The 26,584-nt window shown below is 39.0% G+C and overlaps 1 protein-coding gene and 2 pseudogenes across 1 annotated transcript in view; 2 read left to right on the forward strand and 1 right to left on the reverse strand.

The window, feature by feature from the left end:
- LOC138382890 (zinc finger protein 91-like) overlaps positions 1–26,584 on the forward strand; it is a gene marked incomplete at its 3' end in the record, with an annotated part of 192,516 nt that overhangs the window by 72,644 nt on the left and 93,288 nt on the right. The window contains 1 exon segment of the mRNA XM_069467506.1: positions 18,365–18,376. Coding sequence (XP_069323607.1) covers positions 18,365–18,376 — 12 coding nt within the window.
- LOC138382504 (ubiquitin-conjugating enzyme E2 D2 pseudogene) lies at positions 1,812–2,154 on the reverse strand (annotated as a pseudogene).
- Positions 12,258–12,435, forward strand: LOC138383040 (U2 spliceosomal RNA; annotated as a pseudogene).

The raw sequence follows: 26,584 nt of genomic DNA on the forward strand, positions 1-26,584 counted from the left end.
CAGAAAATCTGTTACCGTGGAATACTATATATTAGAAATAAATATCTTTAGAGGTACAAATTTTGAAAGAAAACTAAAGAAATAGCGTATACAGATAGTCACATATATATAAATAAATGTGGTCCTGCCCTGCATAACAAAGTTTGGGCCAATGATGGACTGCATATACTAGAGTGCTTCCATGAGATTGTGATGAAGCTGAAAACTTTCTAGTGCATGTTAAGATCGAATCGCAATGCATTATCCATGTATCTATGGTGATGCTGCTGTAAACAAACCTGTGTTGCCAGTGAGATAAAACTATGGTACATACAATTATATACAGTACATAAAACTTGATAATATGATAATAAGTGACTATGTTATTGGCTTATATATTTACTATACAACTTTTAGTCCTATGTGTTCATTCATGGCAAGTGACCTATGCAGTTATACCATTTTTTAATATTTTGTAGTGTATTTTACTGTAACTTTTGTGTGGTTAGATATCTAACCATAAATACACACTTAGATACACAAATACCATTGTGTTATGATTCCCTACAATATTAAGTACCGTAACATGTTGTACAGGTTTGTAGCCTAGGAGCAATAAGTGATACCATATAGCCTAGGTGTATAGCAGGCTATACCTTCCAGGTTTGTCCAAGTACATTCTGTGATGTTCACACAATGACAAAATCACCTAACCGTGCATTTCCCAGAACAAATATCCATCGTTGAACAATGTATAGGGCTTAAATGATAAATTGTATCAACATATGATAAAGATTATACCAATTCTTCACCGTAACTTCTAAAAATAAAAGTAACATATTCTAATTCATCCTATGAGGCCACCATTACCATGATACCAAAAGCAGGAAAGAAATCAAAAGTAAAGAAGACTATAGACAAAAATCCTTTAAGAATACAGACACAGAAATCCTTAGAAAATACTAGCAAACTTCACAAGGAGCATATCAATATGGCTACATGACCTAGTGAGATTTTATTTTTAAAAATGCAATGTTGGCTTAATATCGAAAAGTTAATAGAGATAATACACCGTGTTACTTTATTCAAGTGACAAAAGATATCTTTCCAATAGACACAGAAAAACATTGGACAAATCCGACACCCACTGTGATAAAATCCCCAGCACACTACTCATATTTGGAAAATTCTGAGTCTTGCCAGAAGTAATCTATGAAAACCTACAGTTAACATTATACGTAATAGTGAAAGACCCAGTACTTTGCCTGTAAGTCTAGGAAGAAGACCAGATCTCCACTTTCCCTACTCTATTCAGCATTGTACCAGAGATAATAGCCAGGGAAATTACATTAGAAAGTGAAATAACATCCTCCAGATTGAAAAAAAAGAACTACCTTTTATTGCAAACAACATAATCTTCCACATAAAAATTTGGAAGGAATTTAATGAAAACCCATGAGAACTAATAAAATAAATCTACCCATGTAACAAGATACAAGATCGATATATATTATACTAGCAATTAACAATCTGAAAATTTAATTAAGAAAATACTCTATTCACAATGGCATCACAAATAAAGAAATACTCAGGAATAAATTTAATAAAAGAAGTGTAAGAACTTTACACTGGTTTTTAAATGCTAAAAGAAATTTTAAAATAAATGAATAAACGGAAAGACATCTAATGTTAAATAACAATACTTAATATTGTTAAGAACAGAAAACCCCATAAATTGATCTACAGAGTCAATGCAGTCCCTTCAAGTTTTTTTTTAATTGAACTGCCACTTTATCTTTACCATTAAGGTGATGGTATTATTTATTTTGAAGTCACATGGCCAATTTCTGAGTCCATTCTTGAGCTTTTCCATCGTAATTTCTCCTATCCTTTCTGCAGATCTTCGAAATCTCAGGAAGCAAAGGATCATAGAGGTTGGGGGCGCACAACACGGAAACACTTGGGAAATGGTCAGTACCGGCGACCACTCAGATCTAAGGAAGTGCCCACAGACGCTTCCATTTCTGTTAATGTTGGAGGGTGAACTCGGGTGGTGAATGCGATCTTGGGTGGTTTGAAGGCATAATCCGATGGCAAGTGGATCGTCAGGAAGAAGACCCCTCCTTGGTTGGGGCTGATGTTGGGCCCCATTAGGGTCGCCTGCCAGTGGAGCATATCGTCCACGGCAGGCCCTGATGAGACCTGGGCCGGTGGAGGAGCTCCTTGTCGCTGCTCTTTACTGTGCTGTCCTGAGCTGGGGACTCCCCTGCCCCCAGGCCACGCTGCCACCACCGCGCTGGTTCCCCTGGTTCCGCTGGTTTCTGGCAGCATGGCCCCATGGCTTGCCCCTGCCGGGCCGCCCCCATCCGGGTGCCAGCTGCTGGTGGAGACCCGCTCTGTGAGGTCACTGAGTCGATGTTGACAAGGCAGGGCGGCAGCGCCAAGGACGCGTCCCCTGGGGGCGGGGCCACCCTTCAAATTTTCAACTGCATTTTTATGGAAATCAACAACCTTACCCTAAATCTATATTTGTGTGTAAAGTATGCCAGAAACCACAAAATAATCTTTAAAAGGAGTAACAGTAATCAAAGCACGTAGTAGTGGAACTAGGATAGATGCAGGTAGACCAATGAGGAGATTTAAAGGTTCGCTAACAGACACAGGCATTTTCAGAAAGGCGTCAACAAATTTGACAGGAAAGAAAAGTGTTTTGAACAAATGATGCTGGTAAAATTGGATATGGAGATGCAAAAGGGAAAATGTGGACCCCAAATTTAAAACATGGGACAAAAATATTCAAAACGATTGTATATCTAAATGCCAGAATTAAAATATTCCTAGGAGGAATAGTAGAGTATTTTATTGTGATCTTGAATTAGGCAAAGATTGCGTAGATTTTACACCAAAAGAATAATGAAGAGAAAATTTGATGAATTGTCCATCAAATTTAAAATTTTTTGTCTTCAAACATCGTGAAAATGTAAGTAAATAAATGGGAAACTACTCCAGCTGCCGCCTTCATATCAGATTTCTTGCCTCAAGAATTCAGTAAATGCTGCTAAAAACACCCAGCCCTGTAGTAATTTGTTATGGCAGCCCTATCAAACTGACCTGATCTATTAGGACACACGCAGAGTGTCCCCTGCAGCATAGCTGAGATGGCAAGAGAATTGAATCATGTCAGGGTCCACCAGCATTGAAAGGCTAAAATGCTGTGAGAAATGGCCTCCCTGGTGGACTATTATGAACACAAGTGAGACCACAGCTTTCACCATGGCAGCACTAAGAGGATGTGTTCTGTGAGACAGCAAGTTGCAGACAGATGTTAGAATAGCTTAAACCCCTCAAATATTTTAAAATATAAACCATCCCAGTAAGAGTGATATTTGTTTGTTTTATACAACTGGAGGACTGGAAGGGCAGTGCAGCTGACAGCCACATAGGATACCTGTGGCAAGTAGCTAAAACTATAAAACAGTAGTCAAATGCAAAGACACTCATGGTCTAGTATAAAGTGAAAAAAATGCAAACAGATTCTTTCATCTTCCTACAAGCATATGCACATGAATTTTTACCTAACCAAGTTGCCATTGGAGACTAATGGAGGCCAGGATTTTTTGGGAAGGGACTGTGAGACACTCAAGTAAAAAAGTCCTAGGACAGAACCCACGGAGTTCCCATATTTGGCTCTGAGTCCTAGGCCCACCTGGTCATGTTGAGCTCCAGGCCATGGAAACCATTCTGTGCCCACTCTCACCCCAGTGTAGTAATGGCCATGGTTGGTGGCGTGGTACCCTTACCTGTTACCCAAGGTGATGGAGTAGTTAGACCCACACAACTCCTCATTGATCTCCTGCATTGAGCCCTGCAAAAAAGGTGCCTGGCAGCAAGGTCAAGAGGTGTCAGTGGTCCTTTTAGAAATTCTGTACCCTAGATCAGGGACAGAGAAAAATCTCCAGATACCTCCAGCCAGGGAGGAAACCAAATGGTGAATCAAGGTCTCAGACTTAACATCTGAGTAGACAAGCTTGATCCCCAACACTCAACTTTCCATTCTGCCATCGTGACCTGGGGTATGAACATGACACACCCACCAGTGTTCCAACACCTGACAACCTGATTCTGCACAGGAATCCCTCTCATCCCTTTCCTCCCACACACATATATTAATAGGCATGGGTGTGACGCTGCCCAGGTGGAATCACAAGTGAGGCCTGACTTGGATGGACCTGCCCTGGGGTACCATGTGTTACCTTTGGGCATCTCTTGTCAACTGGTCTGAAGTGTGGGAGTGAAAAGCTTGAGCGCTGAGCCAATGTCTGCATCATTCAGAAAGGCTCTGACTCCAGGCCTCGAAGACAAGAGCCTCAGAGAGTTGGGATACAGGAGGAGGACATCTTACTCTCTTAAGAGTCTCCTGTCAAGTGAGTTGTATAGACGGCTGTCTCTAGAATGTGGGTGCCTGGTTATCAGAGCTCTAAGTTCTCTTGGGGTTAATCACCAAGCAGGTGAGGTCACTTCTTCAAGGTTCCATCATGTGGGCCCTTTTCAAAGGGCCCTCTGGACTGCTGACTGCTCACCCTCCTCCCGCATGTCAGCTGCTGTCTTATACCCGGTTATGCAAACACAGCCTCCCTCAGCACCCCAGGAAGACTTGCATACAGTCAGAGCCACAGATTTGGGGAGACAGAGCTGGGTCAGAGATTTCTTGTTGTTACCAGTTCTGCGAGCCCAGATATGTCACTGTGCCTCCAATGGCCTCCTCAGTCTTTCAACCTGCACAGTGGGAATAATGCTTACCATCTAGCTCCAAGGGAACTCATCTGGTGCATATGAGATAATACTTATAATTCTTGTAGGTGTGTATTACATGTAGCTAAGGCATAAGCTTAGAGATGGAAGAATTGTGATCAGTGGGATATAGCCTAGAATAAAACTGAAACTGACATGGGTTCTGTCAGTTGGATCTTGGGGAAATCACTCCCTCTCTTGGTCTCATTTACCAAGGCCCACCATGGGGGAGTTGGAATTAAATAAAATTCAGATTTTGTTATCTTCTGATAATAAACCTTCCAATGCCTTCCGCTTATACGTAGAATCAAGCTCATGTGTCTTACCTTTGTGTCTGTGGTGGGAGCCCCATGATGGTGCACAATGATCCCCACCTCCAAGTATCCGCATCCTTGTGTAACCAGTAAGGGTTAGTGACTCACTTTTAGTCAATAGCATGCAAACTAAAGATATGGACTGTCACCTCACAGATTGAATTACTAAAAGACTGTGACTTGCCACTTACTTTCTCTCTCAGGTGTCTTCTCTGCCCCCCCCCCCCCGTACCTTCCTTTAGGGAAGCATGCTTGAATGTTTTGAGATTCTCTATTTATGGGCCTGTGTGACAAAGAATGGAGGGAGGGCCCAGGCCAATAGACAGAAAGGAACTCAGGCCCTCATTCCAAACTGCATGATGCCAGCAACTCACCAGATTGAGTTTAGAAGCTGATCCTCCGCTGCCCAAAGTTTAGTGGGGGAAACAGCCCCAGCCTTCTGAGAGACCCTCAGACAGAGGCACCCAGCTAAGCCATGCCAGCATTCTCGGGCCACAGAAATTGTGACATAATACATGTTTGCAGTTTTAAGAAACTAACTTTGGAGGTGATGTTTTCAGAGAGCAGTAATGACACAGGGTGCCAGGACCCGGCCTCTGACCCTGTCTTCCCGCCACCCTCCCATTATCTCCTCTAAGGCTTGCTGCAGCCATAGTCGCCACCTGTCTAACCTCCTCTGGCCAAACTCATTTCTGCCCACAAGTTTCCATACCAGGGATACTTTCTCCCTGACACAATGTGCTAGTCAGCATTGTCCAGAGGGGAAAGGAAACCAATAGAATTTATAGAGATATACAGGAAGAGATTTATTTTGAGGATAAGCCTATGCAGTTATATAGGCCAAAAAGTTCCATATGCCAAATGAAAACTTAAGAACAAGTTAAGCCGGCCGGGCGCCGTGGCTCACGCCTGTAATCCTAGCACTCTGGGAGGCCAAGGTGGGCGGATCCTTTGAGCTCAAGAGTTCGAGACCAGCCTGAGCAAAAGCGAGACCCCATCTCTACTAAAAATAGAAAGAAATTATATGGACAGCTAAAAATATATATAGAAAAAATTAGCCAGGCATGGTGGTGCATGCCTGTAGTCCCAGCTACTCGGGAGGCTGAGACAGGAGGATCGCTTGAGCTTAGGAGTTTGAGGTTGCTGTGAGCTAGGCTGACGCCACGGCACTCACTCTAGCGTGGGCAACAGAGTGAGACTCTGTCTCAAAAAAAAAAAGAAAAAAAAAAAAAAAGAACAAGTAAGCCAGTGGTCTCTGTCTGAAGGCCTAAGAACCTAAAACCAGGAGGGTGGGGGACAGGGTAAGGTTCAATGGCCATAGAACCAGGAGCTGTGATGTTAGAAGACAGAAGATTGATACGCCACCTCCAGAAGTGTGGGTGATAATTTGCCTTTCCTCTACTTTTTTTTTCCCTAGTCAAATTTAGCAGTGGGGCGGGGGGAGTCGTTGTATATCAACTTTAGTGACATTAATGTTAATAACTTCTGATAACCCATATGTTTCTGTTTTATCTGGGCTCTCAACAGATTTAATGGAGACTGCTTTCATTGGTGAGAGCAGAGTCCCTTTCCTCAGTCTCCTGATTCAAATACAATGTCTTTATGAAACTCCCTATAAGACACACCCAGAAATGATGTTTTGCCAGCTACCGAGGCATCCCTTTGCCCAATATCAATAAAGTTAACAGACAGTCAACCACAAGAAGTTTTCCCCTTTTTAAACTTGGAACCCATAAGCATCTTCTTAAGCCACACTTAATTTCGAAATAAATATGACACGGTCATAATTCTACTTAATACGATAGAACTTGTGTACAACTGAAAGTTGCAGACAACTTAAAACACACTTAGCCTTTGCCCAGAACAAGAGATAAACTCCTTGAGTGATGTTTTCTCATCTCTAGACATCCAGTAACTGAAATAATATGATGTAAAGTTACTCACGCTAAAATACTGATATAAAGTCTAAATACATCTTCTGAAACATAAGGCAATAAGGGGAAAATGCAGAGATATTTGCTTAATACATGTATATAAACAAAAAAAGTACTTATAACAAAATGTGGAAATATTCATGAAAATTACAGTCCTCCTTGCCACAGCTGGTCCCATGGTCCTAGCTCATATTCATAAACTGGTTTCTTTCCCTGTCCATTCTGTATTTGCTGTAACTCCAGAAAGGTCCTGAGCTTGTCCTGGGTTTTACCTGCAAAGTTGACCCAAACTTCGTTCTCGAATGGACTGGGTCAGTTACAGTACTGCTTGCATTGTGCTGTTATAGTTTTCACTGACCTTCATCACAGGGCATAGTGATACTAACAGATGCCCTGAGGCCACAGTCCACAACCTTTTTGGCACAAGGGATCAGTTTCATGGAAGACAGGCTGGGAGCAGGGGGGATGGTTTCAGGATGATTCAAGCATATTAATTTATTGTGCACTTTATTTCTATTATTATTATGTTGTAATAGATAATGAAATAATCATACAAGTCACCATAATGCAACCTCTCTGCTAATGATCATCTGTATTTGCAGCCATTCCCCAATGCTAGCTCAGCTCCACCTCAGATCATCAGGCGTTAGATTCTCATAAGGAGTGCGCAAGCTAGATGCCTCACATGTTCAGTTGACAGTAGGGTTCACACTCCTGTGAGAATCTAATGCCACCACTGATCTCACAGGACATGGACCTCAGGCCATGGTGCAAAGGATGGGGAGCAGCAATAAATACAGATGAACACACTCACCTGCCTATTGCTCACCTCCTGCAGTGTGGCTGATTTGTAACAGGCCACAGACTGATACCAGTCAGCAACCTGGTGGTCGGGGACCACAGCCATAGGGATCCTGCAATCCAAGCATACTGTTTCTTATCTCCATTGTGAAACAGTAGACCAACTTCCTCTTGGTAGTCTGGATCAATTACCTCAGCCAATACTGTAACTCCTCCCTTCTTGGCCTAGTGACTCAGAAACATGAGGATCCCATAGTGGTCAGTGGCAGTCTTAACTTCCAGTGCAATGGAATCATTGCTGTGCCTCCTGGTGGAAGATTCCTCCTTCTGGGACTAAGAACTCTAGGCTAGCAGAGCATGAAGTCATGGGAACAAGAAGTCAAACTTTTGTTATTTGGTCACCAGGGATAATGGTGAGCTGTGCCATTCTCATTTCCACCACTTGGTTTTTTAATTTGTAAATCCTGAGTATAGGTGAAACAGCACCGTATGTTGGATGCCAATTCAGAGTATATACAGCCTTCTGTGCAAACTTATCTCATACCTTCAAGACACTGCACCTAATTGGTGCTGTAAATGCCTCTTCAAAGGGGCCATTTGAAAGTTCTGTGAGGCCTACTCTTTCACAACAATGAAAAACATGATAAGAGCATGAATTTTGTGAGTATGGTTCCATTGCTACACTTCTTTGTGAAGTGAGTTCCTTAGTCAAATGCAGTGCTATGTGGAATAACAAGATAGTGGATGGGTATTCTGCAAGTCAATAAACAATAGTTTTGGCAAAATCATTGCTTTCAGGGAAAGCAAATCCATATCCACAGTAAGTGTCTTTCCAGTAAGGACAAAAACTTGCCCCTTCCATTATGGAAGTTGTCCAGTATAATCAACCCTGCGCCAACCGGCTGGCTGATCATCCTGTGGAATGGTACCATACTGGGCCTCAGGGTTGGTATCTGCTATTGGCATATTGGGCACTCAGTGGAGGCCATAGCTAGGTCAGCCCTGGTGAATGAAAGTCCACATTACTGAGTCCATGCTTAACCTAAATTTCCTGCCAGGATGGCCAGGGGCTGTAGTGCTGTAGCTGTCCAGTTTTAAATGGTACCTGCCTGTTGTGCAGAACCATCTGTCAACCAGGCCCCAGTCTATTCTTCCCCTGCCAACTGCTAATAGGTACTCCCCATCAGGTGCTGGCTTCGAGACAGAAGGCAGTGCAGGAGGAGAAGATACCATTGGCATTTGGGCGACTTCTTCCAATAACTTAGTTGTGTTTCTGGATCTGCTTGGGATCAATCATGTATATGGCACTTCCATTTGACAACAGAGTATTGCTACTCAACCTTATGGCTTGGTGGGTCAGATAATACTCAGCTTATCATAGGCAGCTCGGGTTACACAGTAACTTGTGGCCAATGTCCATCATGCAGTTTCTACAAAGGCCAAGTAGTAGGCTAAGGGCTGTCTCTCAAAAGGAGAGTAGTTATCTGTAGGTGATGGCATGGCCTTGTTCCAAAATTCTAAAGGCTGACATATGATCCACTTATTGGGGCCTCATAAAGGCTCCAAAAAATTCCTCACTGCCATTGATACCTGAGGAACCACTGGATCTTGATGACCTGGTCTGAGTGGCAGAGCAGCTTGCACAGCATCCCAGGCCTGCTGCAGAGTTGTCTCCTGGACCCTCTGGAAACTAGCAGCCTTTCAGGTCATTTGGCAAGTGGGATGCAGTGATGCACCCAGGTAGGGAATATGCTGCCTCCACAATCTAAAGAAGCCTCTATTCACTGTGTCTTTTTCCTGGTTGTGGAAGGAGCCAGATGCAAAAACGTACCATTTACCTTAGAAGAGATATCTCAACATGCCCTAGCCACTGGGCGACTAACAATTTCCGGAGGTAGAAGGCCACTAAATTTTAGTCAGATTTATTTCCCATTATCTGACAAGTAATTGGCAGTTTTGTTCCTGGGGGGGGGGAAATTCCAATACAGAGAAAGGAGAAACTCAGACTCATAACATTAAGACAGTCCCAGGAAAAGTTGGGATGGGCCAGCATCTGCAGTTCCTGAAGCCAGAGAAAAATACACACCCTATATATATGCATTTATTTGTGTATTAACGCTTCATTTTTCTCATAGTGTATCATATTTGATGGCTTTGGATTGTCCTGGTTGATTAACTCCCCCAGGGCTGATATAGCCCCTTTCGTGCAGGTGAAGGAATGCAAGAAGGGGGTGGGTGCGGCCATAGGTGGGGAAAGGAGGATCGCCAGAAAAGGATCACCATCCCCCCTGGAGGGCAGTCAGGTGAGAGGTGCCCAGCCAGCCAGTGCAGGTGCCCCAATCAGTATGAAGTTACCCAGTAAGAGGGCTCGTGTGATGCCAAGTCAGGAATTGGCAGTATCCCTGGCACAGTCCAGTGAGAGCCAAATTCTGTCATCAGCAGAGAGGGCACAGCTGTCCCAGTGTTGGCTGAAAATGAGGGGAGATACAGAGAGTGAGGATCAGCTGTGGCTCTAGAGGAAACTCAGCAAGGTGAGGAAAGAGACATTAACAGGAAGTAACCGGGACTTAACTGTAAACGTGGACTAGTGGCGGAATGTTGGCAAAGGCATTACCCGCAAGCTGGAAGGTTGGCTGCTCAGTGGGTGGCTGAAATGACCCTGTGATGAAAATTTTCATTGACTTTAGTGCAGAGTGGTCAATGAGTAGGTGTGCAGAAGCCATAAATAAACATGGAACATGAAGCCACCTAGGGCAGCAAGAGCCACCAGATGTACTGAGGCTGAGAAATAAATAGTCACATGAGGATGTAAAATGAGTTGAACAGACTTGGACTTAGCGGTAGTAGGCTTGGAGTTCCTTGATTATGAGCAATGGCAGGCCGGAATGGGACAGGATCTAAAAGACTCAGAAACAAGTAGTAAGGTCTGAAGACACTGGGTGTGCAGGAGGTGATGTCATAGGTGCAAATCTGGATATTGGAGATGGCCCAGTCAAACCTAAGTTTTTAGTTCTATCTGTCCTAAGTGACTTGCAAGCACAACTGAGGTGTCAAGTGTTTCCAAGTGGCACAGGTTGTAGAAACAGCGATGGAGGTGGCCTAAGAGACAGATAAAGTAATTGTGGCCTGAGGCTGCCTTCCTGCCTTAAGTCTTTAAGAATGAAACTGCAACCTAACTTAATATATAAAGAAACCGGAAACCCAACTGAGGAGTATGTTTTGTGTAGAAAATAGCTGAGTCTTGGGCACTAACAGCAACCAACCTTCAGCCACCCACAGGCTGCCAATTGTTCAGACCTGCCCCCAAAAGGCCAAGGCCGAGCTCTAACCAGTGTAGCAGTCTGTGTATCTCATTTGTGTTTGCTGTCTCTAAATGCTCTCTGCCCACATTGTGGAGCAAATCTTTGACCTCTTCTACTCTCAAAGGCTGTCTGACCTGTAAATTATTCATTGCACAATTAAACTTTGTTAAATTTCGTTTTTCTAAAGTTTAAGACTGGTGAGAGAAATGCACCTGTAAAGGTCTTGCTAGGTGAAGATGTAGTCAGGGTTGGGGGGACAGTCTATGTGACCATGCGAATGAAAGACAGAAATTGTAACATGAGAGCGTCTTTCAGCAGGTGGAAAAATTGGTGTGTAGTCTGGAAGGGCATGAAGCGGTCACCAGGGCCAGAAGTCACACATGCTGTTGTGCATGAGACAGCTGCGTACAGATTGGAAAGACGTAAGCTGCGTCAGGGACTGGGTGACTCTTGCAAAAGTTCTAGCCTGTAAAGTTGTCATAGCAGTAGAGGATTCTCCAGAAAAGCTAAGAATAAAGGTGAGGAGGTGTCCGTGGAAGCTGATCGAGCCTGGAAGCTTTGCCATGTGGTGGAAGAAAGCAGACTCCCTATAGGCAGGGAAGAAGCTCTGTGGCAGAGAAAAGCTACCTGTGGTCAAGCAGGTAATGGTATTAGCCAGCTGCATTGTCAGATGACAGAGTTCATGGGGTGGGAAAAAAGTAGCAGTAAAGTCTCAGTTTCTGTTTATCACAAGGAAAGACATGGGTGCCAGGGGAAAGGTGTCATGAAGTCAATGTTGCAATAGGTGTCCTTCTCTGCTATTAATTCTTGGAATTTTTGTCAGTAAAGCCGTTGAGGCAATGCAGTGTCAAAAATCAGAGTAACAACGGTCAAATCTAGGAGTCCCCCTTTAGATACCACAATAAAAGTAGTTGGTTCAATAAAAAAGGGACCCTGTGTCAGCCCAGTCCAGACAGAGCAGGAGTAGTTGCATCCACAGGGGTCTGACAGGGTCCAGTGTCAGCCTCTGCATGAGGAATGTGGGGGCACCATTCCAGAGTTTCTGATTCGGACCATAAGTGGGAGCACAGCCCACAAGCTTGCTGACAGAGCAGTAGGAGCAAACATCACGGCCTTTCTTCCAAGACTCGTGATGCATCGCTTCTCGGCCCTTTGGCTAAGATCATGTGTCGTATCTGTTCTTCTCAGTTTAATATCTGATCTGTCCTCTATGCAAGACTGGAAATGCTAATCATGCTGGCATTTTAGCAGGATGAGCACAGTCCTGTTCTCATTAATCAGTCATTGCTGTATTATTGGGAGGAATTACCAGAGGGGAACGTGGCACAGCAGGGACAGTTTGGGTCTGGGGTTTGCGGCAGACAAGATGGAATCAGTAACCAGGCCTCACAGTGCAGGTTAATCTAATTTTTATGCTCTCCTCAAAATTTAAATATTTATGATGATGAATTCAAGTATAATTATAATAGGCATGTTTTCCAAGTTGAAGACTAAATGTCAAAAAGAATGTTCCAGAATCCTTTGATATGAAATATCATAGTGGAAGTCACTGGATCTCAAATACATTCATGTAAACTAACTCTTCTGGCCAAATTAGAAATAATGTCTGGTTGTTATCCTACATATTACCTACCATATTGGTGGTGGAATCACCCTCAGTATTAGATATTTTCATGCAGTTTTGCTGTGTCTAATAACAGCTGTGATGATATCAGACAAAAGACTCTTCATAGTTCAAAAGCATTTTTTAAAAAGAACATAGAAAACAAGTAAAGTGAATACATAGAATTATGCACCTGCCGATGGGAAGGTAATTTCAAATACAGACATGGAAACTGAAAGTGAACCACTTCATTTCCTGCATGGAAACAACGCACAGTATTTTATTTGTAATTTAGGTAACAGAACTAAGATTTTATGTAGCATTTACAACATCTTATATCATAATGTAGGATTTTATTGCTCTTTACCAGTCTTCTCTGAATTTCTACATATAGGCTTCTATGATATAAGTGGGGAAAATATACTGACACTGCTCTAGGGCTCTCCATTCTTAACCAAACCCTCTTATACACTGATGGGGCCCATGGCCTTTATTCTAAAAATGAATTAAAATCAAAATGAAAATTAAAAACTACCTAGCTCTATTTAAACAATGAGAAATGTTTTTTTCTGATTAGATACATTTCCTTTCAATGTACAATAAGAGACTTTTAACAGTTTCTTCGCTATCCAATGAGCCAAAGTAAAATTCAAAATAATCAATAAATTGAAAAATTTAGAAATTAACTTTGAGTTTTTTCTAAGTTTTTAAAACTTTCTAGTTTTTAAAAATGCTACAATGTTCATGATATACTTTGCTCTGGTTTAAATATGTGCTCCAAAATTGTCTTGGAAAATTAATAGCCAATGCAGTAGTGTTGAAATGTGGGAACTTTAAGAGGTGATCAGGTCATGAGGGCTCTGCCCTCCTGAATTCACTAATACTGTTACCAGAGGAGCAGTTTAGTTATCACAGGATGGGGTTCCTGATAAAAGAATGAGTCCTTCTGTCTTCCACTTCCTCCCCTCCTTGCCAACCCCTTCCACCATGGGATTATGCAGCATGCAGGCCCTCATCAGATGTGGTCCCTCAGTCTTGGACTTCTTGCCCTCCAGAAGCAGGAGACAAATAAATTTCTTGTCTTTATTAATTACCCAGTCTCCAGTTTCCTGTTATAGCAGCACAAAATGGACTAAGACACAGTCCTCATTTATAGTACATGCTAAGTAGGAAAACATCAGAAAGGATAATGGAAAATTACTACAAAATAGTCCTAATGCATTGCACTGGAGGGGTAGGGATTAGTAAAGTTTTCTAAATTATTTTGTAAATGACGTCAAAGTCTATGGTTTAAATTATTGTGATGTTCAATAACAGAATGCAATTAAGATTGCCAATCAGCTGACATTAAGATAGGGACATTACCCTGGAGTACCCAGATGGGCTCAATGTAATGAGAAGAATCTGTAAATGTGTAATCAGGAGGCAAGAGACTCAGTGTCACAGGGATATAACATAAGCACAACCACTGCTGGCTTTGCAGGTAGTAGGCAGACAGGAGCCAACAATTGCAGATAACTTCGAGAAGCTTGGGACAAAACCCAAAACCAAGAAACCCAAGAAAATGGATTCTCATCTAGAGCCTCCAGAAAGGAATTCAATCTTGCTGACGTCTTCCTTCTCCTCCTCCTTCTCTTAAAACAAATTTTGGTCTTTGACACTGAGGAATGCAATATGATAAATATATGTTGTTTTAAGGCTCTAGGTTGGTAATAACTGTCTAACTCAGATTATCGTCAGATTTTATGAGAAGGTTTTTTTAAACATCATCTTGATATTAATAGAATCTTTTCTCCTTTCTGTCAAAATAAATGAAATTTCATCAAACTGCTGTAAAACTCCATTATATCTCCAAAGAAAAAGTTTTAGGCAATAAGTCTGAATGTTAAAAACCCAGAAAAGATGTAATGGACATAAGATTTTTTTATTAATTGTTAGACTTGGTGATTCTTTTTCCTTTAACATAAATTTAATTCAGTTCCTTTGTGCAAGCACACTTGAGTAAATTTTGTATGCTGAATGTATTTTTAATCAGAGAAAGTAGAATATTAATAAATGCTTCCAAGTAGTGAGGCCCAGGTGTTGTAGGAGCATAGCTAATGGACAGCTGCACAGGCTTGGTTGTGCTTGAGATGGTGTTAGGTGTATAAAAACTACATAACATAAAAAATAATACAGAGAGGCTGATTAGTGAAAAATTTGTATGAGCTAGTTAGGGTTACTCAAGGATCATTGGGTTGAATAAAAATGATAGTAGTGGTAATAATTTTGCCTATAAAAATAACAGATTATCTGAGTTCTATTGTGTTTTTCATAAAACAAGGTATGTTTCATTTTTGCTGTTAAAATGAGAAAAATTTCAACTTATGTTACCATTATCAAATGTCTTTTTTTTTTCCGAGTAGGCTTCTTAGCAAACACTTTCCTCCTTCTCTGTGCATCTCCACACGCCATCTTGAATGTAGGCCTAAGCCCACTGATGTGACCAACAGTGACTTGGCCCGTGACTACATACAGCGATGTTCCTCATTGAAGTTTTTACAGTATTTTCAGAACTGTCTGACTCCCTGGATTTTCAAAATGACTTCAAAGGTGAGGCATTTTTCTACCTGATCAGGGTGATGAGAAATTTCTCCATCTGCACCACCTGCGTCCTGAGCTTGCTCCAGGTCATCACCATCTACCCTAGCACCTCCTGGTTTGCCAGGTTCAAAAAGAAATTCAAGTGTTACAGCTCTTATTTCTCTTTCTTCCTTGGGTTTCTCTGTGTGTCTTTCAGTAATAACCTGATATTCTACACTGTGAGATCTTCCAACTGGGCCCAGACCAATCTAAGGATTCTCAATAAATACTGCTCCCTTTCTCCCAGAAGTTATATGAACAGGAGTCTGTGTTCAATGCTGGCACTCAAAAGAGATACCTCCTTTTTTGTAGGAAATATGGTTCTGTAGTGCATTCATGGTGATTCTCTTGTCCAGGCATCAGAGGCGATCCCACACCTTCGCAGCACCAGCCTCCCCCCAGGAGCCTCACCAAAGAAAGGGCCACCCAGACCATCCTGCTGCTGGTGAGTTTCTTTGTGGTCATGTACTGGTGGATGTCATTATTGCATCCACCTTAAGTGTGTTATGTGGGTATTACACAGTCATCCTAGGTGGCCAGAATCTTGTGGTCAGTCTCTATGCCACTGTCTGTACCTTGATAGAAGTGTGTTCTGATAAAAGAATAAAAAATATTCTGCAAAATATACAATCAAAGCACCATTAATTTTTAACAAAATATTGATGGAAAAAATCTATAGATTCTTCTACCAATTATTCCAGTAGTATAGGATTTGTTATCTGATTTAAATAAAATGTGTAGAATTAACATATACAGACACACACATACACACACACATAACCATTTTTTAATTTGATGCTGCCAAAGGCTATTTGGCTTCTCTAATTCAATGTTCATCAGTGTTTGATATTCCCATACCCAGTCTCATATTCTTTAATTTTCACTTTTATCATTACATACAAAACATTACTTTTCTCTTAAAATACAGTCCTAGGAAGCTCCTATTTGTAACTAAATCACTTGGTGTTTTTACCTTTGAAATTATTTTAATTTACCCATTTTTGTTAAAGTTATTTTAGTTAAGCATTCAATTCTACGTTTAATGATATTTTCTCTCAGCATTGTTTATATTTCTATTTTTAGCTTCACATATGCTATGGAAATTTTGTTCTCATTTTCATAGGTTATCTTTGTTCTCAGTCATTTTCAGTGTTCCCCTCTTCTTTGGTGTTACACAGCTTGAATACTATTTTGTTTAAGCCTTTTTAAAAAATTATTCTCATTTTGACACACTGCATTTTTTTAACTGAGTGGATTGAAGGATTTCTAGATTCATGTCTGGTTTTCAATTTTAGAAACTTATACGTAACCAATGCCTTGACTATTACCTTGCATTTTTTTTATATATCTAGATAAATAAAGAGATGGGGTCCATTTGTTTTTATTATATTCTTCACCTATGTATATTTGTATTTCCCATAATGTTTCCTTTTTTTACTGTATTTGACTACGTTGTGTTCAATATTCCAGTTTACTTATCTCATTAGATCAGTATAATTTAGTATTTTATCCATATGTTGTATATTAAGTTACTTAATTATATTTCCAATTGTTTACTTTCTATTTGGCTCTTTTAAAAATATGGCTTGTCTAGCTTATAATTTCTTATTTTTTCCACATTATATGTTTTTTCCACATTTTATATTTTTTCCTATTGGATTGACTTACACATTTTAATCATTATTGCTATATCTGAAATTTATGTGATATTGAATTTCTTCTGACTCTCATCCTCATAATTTATTTCTTCATTTGCAACATAAATTATAATTTGGTTCTTATATAGGAGAGATTTTTCATTTGTGATGTCTGCAGTCAGTCTTAAAAGAGTAGATTTTTAGATGTTTATAACACAGAAGATTACAAATATGTGAAGTGATGGCTTTGTTATTTAGCTTAATATTTTCCCAATATTCACCTACACCACAAGATCACATTGCAACCAAGATATACCATTATTTTTTAATTAAAAATAAAATTTTTTCAAAGTTGATGATTTTTTCCAATGAATCTTTAAGCTATTCATTTTATATTCTTGTATCTTAAGCCTATATATATTTAATGGCTTAGAATAGCGCCTAACATATTGTGTGTCCTGAATGCTAACCACACTTATTATCAAATTATCTCTTGTACATATCATTCTTCAAATACAGTATTATTTTGTATTTTTCCTTATTAAAAGTTTTCTTCTCATCTAAATATTACTAACAAAATATAAGGGGCAGCCTTGCTTTCCCTGATTTATAGATTTCAAAGTCCAATGGCAGTTTCACTAATTTTTTATCTACCTCACTTAATAAATGTGAATTTTTTTGTGCGTGGGTTTTTTTATTTCAGAATATTAGTAGGATATAAATGATTAGGTTATATATATTGCCTTTGCACTTCCTGAGCCAGAGCTACAAGCATTCCCCTCCCCCAGACCGTGTGCAACTCACCCATCAGGCATGAATATACCCATTCCCTCCTCCCTGCCCCAACACCCAATGAATGTTTCTTTTGCACATAAATCTTGATCACTAAGTACAGATTTTATGGTGAGTAAGTACCTGTGGTGCTTGTTTTTCCATGCTTGTGATACTTCACTTAGGAGAGTGGGCTCCAGCTCCATCCAGGAAAATACAAGAGGTGCTAGTTCACCACCATCATTTTGTGGCTGAGTAATACACCATGGTATACATACCCCATATTTTATTAATGCACTCCTGTATTGATGGGCACTTGGATTGTTTCCACATCTTTGCCATTGTGAATTGTGCTATTATCAACATTCAGGTCCAGATGTCTTTGTTACACAATGTCTTCTTCCTTTTGTATATGCCCAGTAGTGGGATTGCTGGATCAAATGGTAGTTCTACTTTTAGTTCTTTGAGGTATGTCCATATTACTTTGCATAGAGGTTGTACTAGTTTGCAGTCCCCCCAGAAGTGTATGACTGTTCCTATCTCTCCGCATCCATGCCAACATTTATTGTTTTGGGACTTCTTGATAAAAGCCATTCTCAGTGAAGATAAGTGATAGCTCACTGTGGTTTTGATTTGCATTTCCTTGATGATTGGACATGTTGAGCATTTTTTCATATGGTTCTTGGCCATTCGTCTATGTTCTTTGGAAAAGTTTTTGTTCATGTTTTTTGCCCACTTCTTAATGGGGTTGTTTGATTTTTTTCTAGCTGATTTTCTGGAGTTCTATATAGATATTAGTTAGCAGCCTTTTATTAGATGTATAGCATGCAAATATTTTCTCCCATTCTGTAGGTTGTCCATTTGCTCTAGTGATAGTTTCTTTGGCTTTGCAGAAGCTTTTAAATTTGATCAATCCCATTTATTTATTTTTGTTGATGGTATCATTGCTTTTGGGGTCTTCCTCATAAATTCTTTGCCTAGACCAATGTCTATAAGAGTTTTTTCAATGTTTTCTTCTAGAATTCCTGTGGTTTAATTCCTTAGAATTAAGTGTGTTATCCACCATGAATTGAATTTTCAGAGCGGTGAGAAGTGTGGATCCTGTTTCAGTCTTCTACATGTGGCCAGCACCATGTAGTGAATAAGGATTATTTTCCACAGTGTGTGTTTTTCTCTGCTTTGCCAAAGATCAGAAGGCTATATGAGGATGGTTTTATATCTGGGTTCTCAGTCCTGTTCCATTGGTCTCTGTTTCTGTTCTTGAGCCAGTATCATGCTGCTTTCATTACTATAGCCTCGTAGTATAGGTTGAAGTCTGATAAATTGATGCCTCCCAATTTGTTCTTTTTGCTTAATGTTGCTTTAGCTATATGGGGTCTTCTCTGGGGTCATACAAACTGTAGAATTATTTTTTCTAGATCTCCAAAAAATGATGTTGGTATTTTATTAGGGATCACATTGAATCTGTAGATTACTTTGGGCAGTATAGACATTTAAACAATGTTGATTCTGCCAACCCATGAGCATGGTGTATGGTTTTCCTCCTGTTTACGTCCTTTGCTATTTCCTTCCTTAGCATTTTATAGTTCTTCCTGTAGCGGTCTTTCAGCTACTTAGTTAAATATATTCCTAGGTATTTTATCTTCTTTGTTGCTATTGTGAAAGGTACTGAGTCTTTGATTTGGTTCTCAGTTTGTCTGTTGGTGTATATGAATGGTAGTGATGTGTGGATGTTGATTTTGTAACCTGAGATTTTGCTGAACTTAGTTATCAATTCCAGTATTCTCTTGGCAGAATCTTTGGGGTTTTCCAGACATTAGCTCACATCATCTGTGAAGAGCAATAATTTGAACTCTTCTTCCCCTGTTTGGATGCCCTTGTTTTCCTTCTATTGTCTGAATGCTCTGGTGAGGAATTCCAGCACTATGTTGAAGAGAAATGGTGATAAAGGGCAACCTTGTGTGGTTCCAGTTCTAAGCAGGAGTGCTTTCAATTTTTTCCCATTTATTATGAGGTTCGCTGTGGGTTTGTCGTATATGGCTTTTACCATTTTGATGTAAGTCCTGTCTATGCCTATTTTGTTAAGTGTTCTTATCATAAAAGGTTGCTGAATTTTATGAAATGCTTTTTCAGTATCTATTGAGATGATCGTATGGTGGTTTTTACTTCTGTTTATATGTGCATTATATTTATAGATTTACATATATTAAACCATCCTTGCATCTCTGGAACGAAGCCAACTTGAGCATGATGGATTTTTTTGATATGGAGCTGAATTTGATTTGATAGGATTTTATCAAAAATTCTCACATCTATATTCCTAAGGGATATTGGCGTGCAGTTTTCTTCTTTTGTTGAGTCCGTTCATGGCTTTGCTATCAGGGTGACGTTGGCTTCATGAAATGTGTTCAGGAAGATTCCTTCCTTCTCAATATTGTGGAATAATTTCTGTAGTGCAAGCACGAGTTCTGGTTAGTAGTTCTGGTAGAATTCAGGTGTGAAACCATCTGGTCCAGGACATGTTTTCTTAGGAAGGTTTTTTATTGCTGCTTTAATTTCAGTACTTGATATTGGTGTGTTCAGGAATTCTATTTCTTCCTGATTAAGCCTAGGGAGTTTGTGTGTTTCTAAGAATTTGTCAATTTGCTCCACATTTTCAAGTTTATGTGCACAGAGGTTTTTATAAAATTCAGAAATGATATTTTCAATTGCCATGATATCCATTGTATTTTCTTCTTTTTTATTCCTGATTGAGTTTGTTAGAGTCTTTTCTTTCCTGCTTCTGGTTAATCTAGTGGGAGGTGTGTCAATTTTGTTTATCTTTTCAAAGAACCAACTTTTTCTTTCATTAATCTTTCATATAGTTCTTTTTTTACGGACTTCATTTAGTTCTCTTCTGGTCTTGGTTATTGCTTTGCTTCTGCTGGGTTTCGGATTGGTTCACACTTCTTTATCCAGTTCTTTGAGTCAATTCATTAGATTGTTGGTTTGTGATCTTTCAATCTTTTGGTATAAGTATTTAAAGCTTTGAATAGTCCTACAGGACTACATTAGCTGTGTCCCAGAGATTTTGATAATTTGTTTCCTCCTCATCATTTAGTTGAAAGAATCTTTTGATTTCCATCTTAATCTCCTCCTTGACCGAATAATCTTTCAGCAGTAAGTTGGTTAGTTTCCATGACTTTGTGTAGAGATGAACATTTCTGTTGGAGGTGTTTCTAATTTTATTCCACTGTTGTCTTAGAAGATGAATAGTAAAATTTCTATTTTTTTAAATTTTTGAGACATGTTTTGTGGTATAGGATGGTCACTCTTACAGAGTGTCCCATGAGGTGATGAGAAGAATGTATACTCAGTGGGTTTGGGGTAGACAGTTTTGGTAAATGTTTTTAGTCCCATTTGTTCTAGAGTTCTGCTTAAGTACAATGTTTCTTTATTTTCTGTTTGTAAGATCTCTCCTATTCCATCAATGGGGTATGAAAGTTTCCACATATTACAGTGCTGTTGTTTATTATTTTGTTTAGATCAAGTAGGTTTTGCTTTATGAATCTGGGCACACCTTTGTTCGAAACATAAATATTTATAATTCTTATGTCTTCATGTTGAATTGTTCCCTTTACCATTATATAATGACCATTTTGTCTTTCCTTTCTTTTGTTGATTTGAAGACTACATTATCTGATATGGAAACTGATATACCTGGTTTCTTTTTGTATCGATTTGCATGCAATATTCTTTTGCATTCCAACACCTCGAGTCTGAATGAGTCCTTTTGGGTAGATGTGTTTCCTGAAGACTGCAGATATTTGGCTTCTACATATTTATCCATTCAGCCAGTCTATATTTCTTCAGTGGGCAGTTGAACCTATGCACTTTTATTGAAAGAATTGATAAGTGGGGTGGAATTCTGTTCATCCTGTTGAATAGAACTTTGTTACTTTCTTTTATGGCTGGAGTCACTGTGGCGTCTGACCTTTGACCCTTAGCATTTGGATGATTGTACACTGGTATCTATTGTTCTGCTCTGGTTGTAACACAGTTCTGAATAGTTCCTGCAGAGCTAGTATTGTTTTGACAAATTCCCTCATGTGTTTGCTTGTATGAGAAGTTATTTATTTCCCCCTCATATATGAAACTTAGTTTTGTAGCATACAAAATTTGAGGGTGGGCATTATTATGTTTGAGCAGACTGAGAATGGGGCCCCATTCCCTTCTAGCTTGAAAGGTTTCAGTTCAGAAATCTGCAGTTACACTGATGGGTTTTGCTTTGTAAGTCACTCGCTGCTATCACCTTATGGCTCATAGGAGGGCTTCTTTCATGTTTATTTTGTCCAGTCTGAGGAATATGTCTTGTGATGTTTTCTTCTTTGTGATGAATCTCCCAGGACTCCCTTGAGGTTTTTGTACCTGGATATCTAGATTTCTGGAAAGGACAAGGCAATTTCCTTCAATTATTCCCTCGAATAGATTATCCAACCCATGTGTATTTTCTTCTTCACCCTCATGGATAGATATCATTCTTATGTTAGGCCTCTTTATATAATCATGTATTTCTTGTAGGCTTTGCTCTTTTCTCTTATTTCTCTCTTCTATCTCTGTGAGTGACTTGTTGAATTGAAAGATATTGTCTTCAAGCTCTGAGATTCTTTCTTATGCTTGATCTAACTTATTCTTGAGGCTTTCCACTGTGTTTTGTAATTCCTTAAATGAGTTTTTCATTTCCAGAAGTTCTGCTTGATTTTTAATATTTCAATTTCATTAGTCAATTTTTAATTCATTTCCTGAGTTTTTTTTGTAGTTTCTTTGTGTTGGGTTCCCACTTTATGTTGCATTTTATTGAGCTTACTTACAATCCATGTACAAAGTTCTTTATCTGTCATTTCAATGTTCTGATTTGGGTTGGTATTCATTGCTAGGGAATTGATGTTCCCATTTGATTCTTCATACTTCCAGAGTTCTTATGCTGATTCCTTTTCATTTTGAGAAGCAGTTCCTTCTTACCTTTTTATTTTCTTTTGTATAGATAATGACATTCCCTGTTTAATATCTGAGCTAGTAGGTGGTGCTTATGGGAAAGAATTGACTGCACTCTGTATAATGAGTCAGTAAATATAGTAAAAGGGCATGCAAATTGACCTCCCTGTCAGTAGCTGGTCCTTGGTGGGAGGAATAAGCTTCAGTTTTGTTTTTGTGTCCTGTTGGCAGCTCTAAATTCTCCACAGAAGCATTCTAATGCCCCAGGTGGTGGATGGGGCCCTGGAACTTCCAGGCATGGTCTTATTCTCCACCTCATAAATATGAGTTTTAAGTAATAAAATCATATTCATAGTCATTATTCTAACAATGGAGAGAATTTTGAGCCATTTATTGGTTGGCCTGAACACTCACGCTTTATTTTGATTCCAGACAATTACATGTCAAGTGCCTAGAAGATTCGTTTTTATGAAATATAATAAAATAGAAATAAATGTATTGGTAGCCATAAATTATGAAAGTAAAGAAATTGATATCAATAGATGTATAATGAAATAGAATATACAGTCATATAATAAAAAGTAAATAAAAATATTTCTATATAAAAAAGTTCCATATCAAATTGTGTAAATTGTAAAATCCATGAATATTTAATGAAGAATTAATATTAATTCTTTATAAAAGCATTCAGCAGTAGGAGATGTAACAGTTCGTAATTCCTTGTTTAGCCAGCATTACCATGATGCTAAGACCATACAAAAGGATCACAAGTAAAGAAGAATATGGGCCTATATTCCATATAAATATAGACACAGAAATCCTCCTAAATACTAGTAAATTGAACTCAGCAACATATAATGATTATATTGTATGACTAGGATGTTTTCACAAATGCAATGTTAGATTATTATTCAAAAATCAACCAATATATTGCAAAATATTATTTGAGTAATAAAGTAATAATTTAAATAGGCAGAGAAAAATTTTGACAAGTCCAACACCTACTTATGATAAAATTCCCAGAAAATTACTAGAAGAGAATTTCTGAGACTCTAAAGTACATCTATGAAAACCTATAGCTAATCTCATTCTTCATAATTAGAGACTGCGTGCTTTACCCATAACTTTGGGAATAAGACAAGAATTTCTTCTTTTATTACTCTTTTCAACATTGTACTGGAAGTATCAGCCAGAAAATTATACTTGAAACGCAAAATTCTTCAATTAGAAAAGAAAAAACAAAACAGACTTTTCTCACACATTTCAAAACATTGTATAAAAATGTGTAAGGAATTTAATTAAAAAAACTCATTAAGCTAATAAACATGTTCATTGTCGAAAGTTATAAGATCAGCAAACAAAATTTAATGTACTTTTTTATAAAAGCAATGAACAAATGTAAATTAAACTAAGAAAATCATTTTATTAATAGTAGCATCAAAAAGAAGCATTTAGAAATAAATTTTTAAAAATAAGTGCAAGTACTTTATAGGCAAAAATTATTAACAAGGCTGAAAGAAATCAAAGAAGTGAATATATTGAGATATATTTAATGTCCAAGGGTAACAATACTTAATACTAATATGAAAATACCCAAAAAATTGATCTATGGATTCAATGCAAATTTTCAAAAGAGTTTTCTTTTTTTTTTTTTTTGACACAGAGTCTCACTCTGTTTCCCAGGCTAGAGTGAGTGCCGTGGCGTCAGCCTAGCTCACAGCAACCTCAAACTCCTTAGCTCAAGCGATCCTCCTGTCTCAGCCTCCCGAGTAGCTGGGACTACAGGCAGGCGCCACCATGCCCGGCTAATTTTTTCTATATATATTTTTAGCTGTCCATATAATTTCTTTCTATTTTTAGTAGAGGTGGGGTCTCGCTCTTGCTCAGGCTGGTCTCGAACTCCTGAGCTCAAAGGATCCGCCCACCTTGGCCTCCCAGAGTGCTAGGATTACAGGCGTGAGCCACCGCGCCCAGCCAAAAGAGTTTTCTTTAACTGAAATTTAGAAGCTCCCCCTAAACTTCATATGAAAATAAAATCATATACACACAAGAATTTTGAAAAACTTCTGACATGAATTAATACAACAATGTTACAGTAACGAAATATATAGTACTAGCATAAGGATAGATTTATGTAGACCAAAAGAATAGAATAGAAGGTCCATTAATAAACACATTAATTTGTGGTAAAATTGATTTTGTCAAAGATGCTACATAATTGTAATGGGAAAAAATTCTCCTCAACAAATGATAGTGGAAAAAGTAAGTATGGACATGCAAATAATTGTAGTTTTACCCCCTAATCCAAATCACACACATACAGAAATACTCAAAATGGATTATATACCTAAATGGAAGAGAAGAAACTGCAAAATTTTGGGAAAAATTTTAGAGCACCTTTTTGTGATCTTGACTTAGGGAAAAAATTTTTTTTTAGATATTACAATAAAAGCACAATCAAGAAAAGAAATAATCAATTATAACTTATCAAATTAAAAAATTATTTTAACACAATAAAAAATATTAAAAGAAAAATTTCTTATTGAGAGAAAATATTTTAAATCTTATAGCTGTTTAAGGTTTAGGAGAGAGAATATATATAGAACTCTTACAAGTTAGTATAAAAAACTTTACCAATTAAAAAAGGACAAAATATTTAAAGAGACATTTTTCCTAAGATGTAAAAATTTTCTTGTAAAATATGCTCAAAATATTATTCATTAGGGAAATGATAATCAAACCACAATAATAAAATCATGAACACCCACTAGAACGGTTATACTCAATACAGGAGTTCAGAGCATCTTACTTGAATGTGTTTCCTGAAGGGTGGGTGTGCCTTACTAAATTCTGTTCAACTTCTATTGCCCTTGGCACAGTGTTATGTACATGATTTAACATGATAAATGCTCCCTCAGTAAATGCATGAATATCTGCAATGTCCAAGTTTGACTCTCTCAGAGTTAGGCTCCTTTTTCACCAGCCCAGCCAGAATTCTGCCTGGCCAGAGTTAAAATGCTTGTGGTTGTCACCTAAGCTGGCAGAGGGTTTCCAATATATATGAGATAAGTGTCTTCTTCTTAGAGAATTTCTCCTCGACAGAGATCCCTGTTCACAATGTTAATAAATGCTTCCTGTGCCAACTTGAACCTCCTGATATTATCAATGATCTCCATTATGAGGTGGTCAGAAGAAGAAAAGGGGCTTTGAGATTCCCTCATTTATTCGCCCAATACCTCTGCCTCAAGAACTCACCCTGCACCAGGTGCACTGGTGGACACACCATATGGTACTGAAAACGACCAAGTGGTCCCTGATCCCCTTCCAGGAGCCCAGAGTCTGAGGACAGCTGGATGAAAGCAAAGACATGTGAAAGAAAAAAGCAAGTACTGGCCGGGCGCGGTGGCTCACGCCTGTAATCCTAGCACTCTGGGAGGCTGAGGCGGGTGGATCGCTCAAGGTCAGGAGTTCGAGACCAGCCTGAGCAAGAGTGACACCCCATCTCTACTAAAAATAGAAAGAAATTATATGAATAACTAAAAATATATATAGAAAAATTGGCCGGGCATAGTGGCGCATGCCTGTAGTCCCAGCTATTCGGGAGGCTGAGGCAGTAGGATCGCTTAAGCCGAGGAGTCTGAGGTTGCTGTGAGCTAAGCTGACACCACGGTACTCACTCTAGCCTGGGCAACAAAGTGAGACTCTGTCTCAAAAAAAAAAAAGGAAAAAAGAAAAAAGCAAGTGCTATATTGAAAATCATGTAGGACTTTGGGAAGGAGGGCTGGGGAGTAACTGCATGCAGGGACCCAAATGCCTCACTAAGGTGACACTTATGCTGTAACCAGAATGACAACAG

This window comes from Eulemur rufifrons, chromosome 4 (assembly GCF_041146395.1).
Source record: "Eulemur rufifrons isolate Redbay chromosome 4, OSU_ERuf_1, whole genome shotgun sequence".
NCBI lineage: Eukaryota > Metazoa > Chordata > Mammalia > Primates > Lemuridae > Eulemur > Eulemur rufifrons.